This window comes from Idiotropiscis lumnitzeri, chromosome 5, assembly GCF_059441095.1.
Source record: "Idiotropiscis lumnitzeri isolate Australia: NSW breed Sydney's pygmy pipehorse chromosome 5, RoL_Ilum_1.0, whole genome shotgun sequence".
Classification (NCBI taxonomy): Eukaryota; Metazoa; Chordata; class Actinopteri; order Syngnathiformes; family Syngnathidae; genus Idiotropiscis; species Idiotropiscis lumnitzeri.
The window spans coordinates 11,381,204-11,388,841 of NC_142395.1; the positions used below are offsets into that span (position 1 = coordinate 11,381,204).

Consider the following 7,638-nt stretch of genomic DNA (forward strand, 5'->3'; position numbering starts at 1 on the left):
CCCCCACTATTCTCAGTGGATAGAGACCAGGTCAGTGTATGACTGGAATCTTTATTTCAGGCTATCAGCAAATAACAACAACAATCATGAGCAATCTTTCACATTTTAATGATTAGTTAAGTTTTCTCAAACACATTGTACAAACTGAATTAAAAAATGCACATCCATATCAATCATCAGTGGTTATTTCCTATTAATAACCTCAAAAGAATGGTTTACTGTGTAGTTGATAATGTTGGAGAATAACTTAATAAATGTAAAGGCCTATTTTGAACATAAAAATCATATGCAATTAGTAACAATATTGGTATTAACTTGGAACAACCTTTAAAAAAGTTACACCCTAAATAAAATACATTTCAGTCGATAATCATAATTGTTATTCTAATTTTGCTATTCTGTTCATCCAGTGCCAATGTAAGATGATATTCAAGGCACAAAAAAGTAAGCTTTGCCATGACTTATATACACTTTTTCTACATGTGACGGTAATTATTATTATTTTTTTATATTTTAGTTTTTTTTAAAGACAGTGCTATGTGGCGGTAACAGTCAGTTTGTTGGCAGAAAATCTACATAAATCACCAAACCGAGTCATACTAAACAAACTTGTGCTTGTTAAAAGATGTGCATACATGCAAAATATTTCTAACATGATTCAAAATAAAATTGCATACAAGAATCTTTGAAAATTGGTATTAAATACCAGCACATTTGCACATTCAACACAGTCAGGGAAAAACTAACCGACATGCAATGTAAGTTAGTCACGTGAGGCCTCCGGACCTCTCGGCTGCACTGCGGGTCCTTCACGTTGGAACATGTCAAAACGCGGTGTTACCTCACAGCGAATGAGGAGGGTGTCGTCCTTGACAAAAGCTCGGTGATTCAGCTGATGCAGGTGCAGGAAAGTCACATAGCCAAACCCTTTGGGGTTACGCTGAATGGTGGGTTTCTTGAAGGCTTGAAGGTCCGGCTTGGTCTCCATCACCTCCATATGATGTTGAGCGTCAGGGCCCTGGTCCAGAATGGCCAGACGGATAGTGCCCTGGAAAGGCCAGCTCAGCTGTCCATCGAAAGCTCCTTGCATGGTGTGGACAAAAAGGGATATGTAGTTGGAGCAGCGTGGGGCATTGGGGGTCTGCAGGTGTAAGCGGAGGCACAGTTTGTACCCCGGTCGACCCGTATAGAAGCCCGGGCTGTGCTCAACCACCGGCAGGCCTGCTTCTTGGTTCCGAAGGTGGGCTGAGAAACCTCTCAGACGCCAGATGAAGATGCCATGACATTGCTGAGCCTCCAGCTCCTTCACCGTTTCCTCAAGCACAGCTACTCTTCTCTGGAGCTGTGCAAACTGACCTACCTGTAGAAAGGAAACAACAAGCATGAGACGGCAACCATTGACTTGATTCCTGCTTTCATTTATTTTCTAAGGCTGATCCTGTTCAAGATGGAGGGTGAGCCAAAGCCTCTCCTAGTGAAATTGAGCTCAAGGATAGGTACACCTTGGACTGTTTACAAGTCAATAGAATGACATGTATCAGCAATCAGAGTTTTTCATTACCTACCTAACCTAACATGCACAGGAAGAACATGCAAAGTATCTCTCAACTGCGAGGTAGACATGCTAACCACATATGCTCTACCATACCTTCGGCATGCTTCATGAATTGTATTCTTCATGAAAACATTATTGCATTAAAATTCAAACCTTGCAATCTTTCATGTATGAAATATGAAAGTACCCGAGTATCTTCTAAGATGATAAGCTCACGGAGCTGGTGATCCTGTTTTACGAGTCGTCCGTCCATATCCCGGATCCTCTGCATTTCTTCGCTAGGGTGGCATGGGCCACAGCTGCCGCCACAGCTTGCATTTCCCCTACAAGGCGATGCCGATGCTGCTCCTTGTTCATCAGATGAAACAGAAGGTCCAAGATCCCGAAGTGACTTTGGTGCAGTGCCGTTAAGGCTAAGGCAGCGCACGAACTCTGCCATGTAGCGCATGTGCATTTGCGTGAACTCCTGCATATGCTGAGCCAGGTTGTGTCGTTGCATCTATACAAGAACCACAGTTTGACGAAAACTTGTGCTATAAAAAATACCAAGAGATTTTCCAATTTTTAACATGTTTTACATAGCATCACCTACCCTTTCCTTACATCCAAAAGTGCTGAAGTTACAGGCAATAGGGGCTTTAGGGCAATCTGTATCACAATGAGAGTCCATCTGTAACAAAAACATTACAAACTTACATTTTTAAATTGCACTCTATCAGCCTAGTTGTCAATAAATCACATTTAATGAGGAGTTAGCTGGTCTAGTTTGCACCCCGTTGTCTTAACGATAAAAGCAATAATACATTTTATTTAAAGGCGCCTTTCAGAGCACACAAGGACACCATACAATCAAGGATAAGCAATGTGAAGCATTAAAACATCCATTGTAAAAACAAGCCTGGGAGAGTACGACAATCTGAACAGATGAGCTTTGAGTTTGCCTTTGAAAAGAGAAATGAAGTCCATGTTGTGCAGCGGTCTCGAGATGAGGATGTAGTATACCGGCGGAACAATGAGGTGGAGCGAGGATGAGGATCGAAGGGTACGCAATGAGGTGGCAATCGGAATTTTGTCTGACATGTATAGCGGGGTGAGCAGGAAGATTTTGAAATGCATTCTAAATTTCACCAGTGCCAGAGGAGCTGGTGTAAAGTGGGGTCATGTGGTAGAAGGAAGGGCTTCTTGTTATGACCTTAGCAGCTGAATTCTGGACCAGTTGAAGTTGATTTGTGAGGGAGACCAAATGAAGGGAATTGTAATTGATACTGAAGTAACCAGGCAATCAACAAGGATGACAGTGGAACAGGGAGTGGGGGACAGGCAAAGGTGATTAATACTGCCGGGATGGACTATGCCATCTTATTTCTTTGGGCTTGAACTGAGAGGGTGCTGTTAAAGATAATATCCAGACACTTAAACTGGCCAGGGGGAAAAACGACGGAATTGTCTACGATAATAGGGGGAGCAGTTAATTTTGGAGAGTGTGGATTTGGATCCAATAAGGAGGAATTTGTTTTTGGAGCTGTTGAGTTTGAGAATAGTTTGAACTATAAACCAAGATTTGAGTTTAGTGAAACAGCAAAGTGAGAGGTGGGGCGAGAAGAGATGGGTTTGCAGGAGAGCTGCCTCATCCATGTAGCAATAAAAATGAAAGTTGTATTTACAAAAGATATTACCGCAATGAGATATATGATGAAGGGGAGGGGCCTCAGGACAGAGCCCAGAGTCACACTTGAGGTGAGTGGAGACAGCTGGGATTAAATTATTATATAAATTGAATGACGATGTGTAATATACCTGGGCCTTCATTGAAATGAAGCAGTTTTAATAATTCAATTCACAGAATCTACTAAATGTCATACCAGTGAACTAAAATGCATGACAACTGGTCATCAAACATCTACTGCTCATGTGCTATTAGCATACCTGGTCTCTAATGAGATCCAGCTCACAGTACTGGCACTTGACACTCGCAAAGGGACACTGCTGCTCATGAAGCTGAAAGAGCAATAACAAATTAAAAGGGAAAGAATAGTCAGTTACATGATTTCATTAAAAAAAGGAAAAAACTTGCTGTGGAAACTTAATTCAAAGAAACAGTCTTGGAAAAAAAAAAATCTACCTCCTTCTCCTCGTAGACAAAGCATGCAACGCAGTCTGGGCAAGACATGGGTCTTCTTCGGCACTCTATGGTTTTGTGTTCCTCCAAGTAGATTTTCCTCACTGACACTTGGCACTGCGGGCACGGCACAGTCGCAAATGGACATTGTGCCAAATGATTCTGGAAGAAAAACAATGAAAGCCAAGAATGGGTACAGGTGTTCACAGTAATCTCCCTCCATTCTCGGGGATACAGAATAAGGCTTGCTGGGAATAGCCAAAAACGGAATACTTGGCGGCCCACACTAAAAAGGTTTACAATTGCCGGTATTAATAGTTGAAACTGTAAATATTACCACAAGCTACGATCTGAAAACAGTTTAATATCATTTGTAACTCCACTCATCCATCATTAGAAACGCTTATCCTCAACAGGGTGGTGCATTTGCTAGAGCCTATCCCAGATGTGCTCGGGCGGTAGGCAGAGTAACCCTGAACTGGTCGCCAGCCAATCTGCCAATTTTTAACTCATGATACTAAATTACCCTTAAAAATTAATTAATGGTTTACAGATTTCCAGAACCAAAGTGCACACGTACATACTACAACAGCTCTCTTGAAACTTCCAAACTTAGCTCCTCCCTGCCCTTTCAAACAGTTCCTTGGTACCAAGGTGCCATAAAATGGCAACAAAGCCCAACTCAATGTGACACACGCCAGTGTCGCCATTCCAGTTGACCATGTTCGACCCCACTTGGAGGAAAGCTAGTTATGTGATGAGATCTGCAGAGGCTTTGAAGCGTGTATCGGGTAACAAAGTGGGTGTTTCTGCAAAGCGTGTATCTAGGCTCTCTTCATTTAAGAAAAATAAAAATTTGCACCTCACAATGCGTGATCAGGATGCAATATACGCACGGCTAACAGGTGGTTTGGGTGCGCTCATGAAGCTTTGGGAATTTAATACATTCGCCAACTAACTGACTCAAGTGGTTCAATACCTCATAAGGCTTCATCCCACCATCACGAAAGAAAAGGCAAACAGGTCAAAACAGATTGCAATTATATCAGCTCTCAACACCCCAGAACCACATCCATCCATCCATTATTTGAGCCGCTTCTCCCTCACAAGGGTCGCGGGGGTGCTGGAGCCTATCCCAGCTGTCATCGGGCAGTAGGCGGGGTACACCCTGAACTGGTTGCCAGCCAATCGCAAGGAACACAAAGACAAACAACCATCTGCGCTCAAACTCACACCTAGGGATAATTTAGAGTGTTCAACCTACCATGCATTTATTTGGAAAGTGGGAGGAAATCGGAGTACCCGGAGAAAACCCATGCAGAACATGCAAACTCCACACAGGAGGCCGGAATCAAACCCAGCACTTCTGCACTGTGAGGCCATCGTGCTAACCAGTTGTCCACCGTGCCGCCCCACAGAACCACAGTAAAACATAAATGAGGATGTGGTTCGGACTTCAGCTCCACATTTAACCCAATGAGACCACACAAATTGGTTCAGAAGCTGTGCAATCTTTGCTTCGGCATGCACCGTGATAATGTCCTTGACTTCGTCAGTGACAGACCTCAGAGCGTCCAGATGCGAGTGCACATCTCCTACACCCTCATCTTGAATATGGTTAACTTGGTAACTCACAATTCAATCTTAAGTTGGTGTACAATATTTGCACGCTTTTTCTTTGCACGGCTATGAAAGGTCCCACAAGGTAATTGGGGGAAAAGACTAATTGGAAACAAATCAACCGTGAAATCTTGGTTCATTTTGGGTCTCCATAAGGACACTAAAAACATCCAAGCATACAGACAGCAATAATTACATCAGGCAGATTTCCATTTCAAGTGGCACATTTTCTCACCTCTAAATTTCGGAGCTCCATTTTGTCAGTACAGCCAGCATTTGGACAGCGGACAGTGAGGGAAAGAATCTCCCTTTTGGCAAAGTTATCAGGAAACAGTTCATCTTCTAACAGCATTTCATTGTCCACGGGGCACCTCTGTCCTGTATCCCTTTATTTCGGGAAGAAAGACTGAGTGTACATGAACATGGCACTTAATGTGTTGCTTCACAATCATGTAAATGTCATTGATGACAAATAACATTGATTAACAATTATTTTACAAATGAATTAAGTACATGTTTCTAGATTATCTTTTTTTTGCACTGATTCTGAATCTACCCTCTTTTTTCTCTAGCACACAGGCATCAAACACATAAAGCATGTCCTCTTCCATTAGGCTTGCTTGCTAAAATCTGTATCCACCTACATTTCATATTGTTATATGTAATAAGTATTGCAGGCATTTTCTCAGTAACTACAACAAGTAACTGTTATATTTGACGACTGATTTAAAGAATAGCCATCCATCATTATGTTGTGTACTGTATATGTAAAAATATGAGCAGGTGATTGAACATTTAGGTGGTTTCACAGTCGTAATGGCCTTCTGAGGGAAACTCTAACTATGTGACCCATGACAAAAATGAGTTTGACACCCCTGATTTAGCACATCAGGTTTTCATGATAATAATAATAATAAGAAGATCAGTAATAATAATAAGAAAAAAACAATAAGAAGAAAAAGAACAATTATATCTGTAATATATTTGTAGTATTTATGAATTGAGGGTTTGGTTCAGCAACCGGTGGATTTGTTTTCTGAAACGTTATCGCTATCAATTTCAACGCATGGTAAAATCTGTATTGCACTAGCTTTTGTAGGTCAAACTTAAAATAAAAAAATGAAACTACCTCAAAAACCTGATGTGCTAGGAAGATAATCAGACATGTTTCAAATCAGCATTAAAATATGTTTAGGGACAGATAAGCTGCACTTTGAGCATGTTGCTGTGATGGAATTCATCCATCCATCCATCCGATCTGCTTAGCCACACGAGTGTCTCAGGTGTGCTGGAGACTACCCAGCTGTTTTTGGACAGTAGGCGGGGTACACCCTGAACTAGCTGCCAGCCAATCGCAGGACACACAAAAAATACCAACCATTTTCACATTATGAACCTACATAAGTGTTGAATGCCGAAGCAACACAAGAGCATACCGGATTGACTTCTCAATGCAACTCTTGCAGAAACGGTGCCCACATGGTGTTTGAATAGCATTCCTAAGCGCCATCAGGCAGATAGGACACTCGTATTTGCTCTCGAGTGGTGGGTCAAACTCCACATCGTAGCCTTGCACAAGGTCATTATATGGCAGAATAGTAGAGGCACCAGGACTCTCTGATGGGCTTTGTATGGATTCTCGTTCCCTTTCCAGCATTGCCGAGGCACAACCGGACAGCTCGCCACCAGCAGCTCCCTCATTACTGACCTCCTCCAAACTCCCCTTGTGACTATCACAGCAAGACATCTGAGGAAGATGACACAAATTGGTGGGCAACGACATGTTATGATTTTATTTCATCATCAAGACGGTATTGCTGACCATTCATATATATCAGCAACAACTTTCAGAAACACTCCAGCAAACATTTTGGGAAAGTTTGGCAAGTCATGAATTACAGACTTGTTTATGAATTAGCAAACAATTGTTCACGGATTTTCGACTAGCGAGGTGGTTTAGTTAAGACTTTTTACCAAACGTTAATTTCGTTCCTGATTCTATTGGTTTAAGTACATTCTATACTTTTAAACTAAAAACGTACAGACAACATTGTGCTTGAGGGGACTAGCCGAGTTTCTACATGCGGAACTATTAATTTTACAGTGAAGGCTGTGTTCGCTAAAAAAAAAAAGTTTTTAAAACATATTTATATTAATAACTAGCAAAGTAGCGCCCGCCCAACTCTTGAAAGCACACTAAGACACAAAACAAACATTAAAAGACAAATACCATCTTAAAATACTACCTTGAGTAAATCAGGAAATTTACTTTTTACAGAATTTCCTGTCCTAACACGTCATCATACGTCAGAACATAGACATGAGATGAAATAGATACCTACTA

The 7,638-nt window shown here is 41.6% G+C and overlaps 1 protein-coding gene across 1 annotated transcript; it reads right to left on the reverse strand.

The window, feature by feature from the left end:
• Positions 1-90: 90 nt before the first annotated feature.
• On the reverse strand, positions 91-7,625 carry traf6 (TNF receptor-associated factor 6). The gene is made up of 8 exons (XM_088296027.1): positions 7,541-7,625; positions 6,731-7,041; positions 5,530-5,680; positions 3,678-3,836; positions 3,482-3,553; positions 2,148-2,225; positions 1,743-2,054; positions 91-1,360 (listed from the first exon to the last, which is right to left on the reverse strand). Exons 2-8 carry the CDS (start codon positions 7,039-7,041, stop codon positions 764-766), a joined length of 1,680 nt encoding a protein of 559 aa, XP_088152153.1. The 5' UTR covers positions 7,541-7,625; the 3' UTR covers positions 91-763.
• Positions 7,626-7,638: the final 13 nt, after the last annotated feature.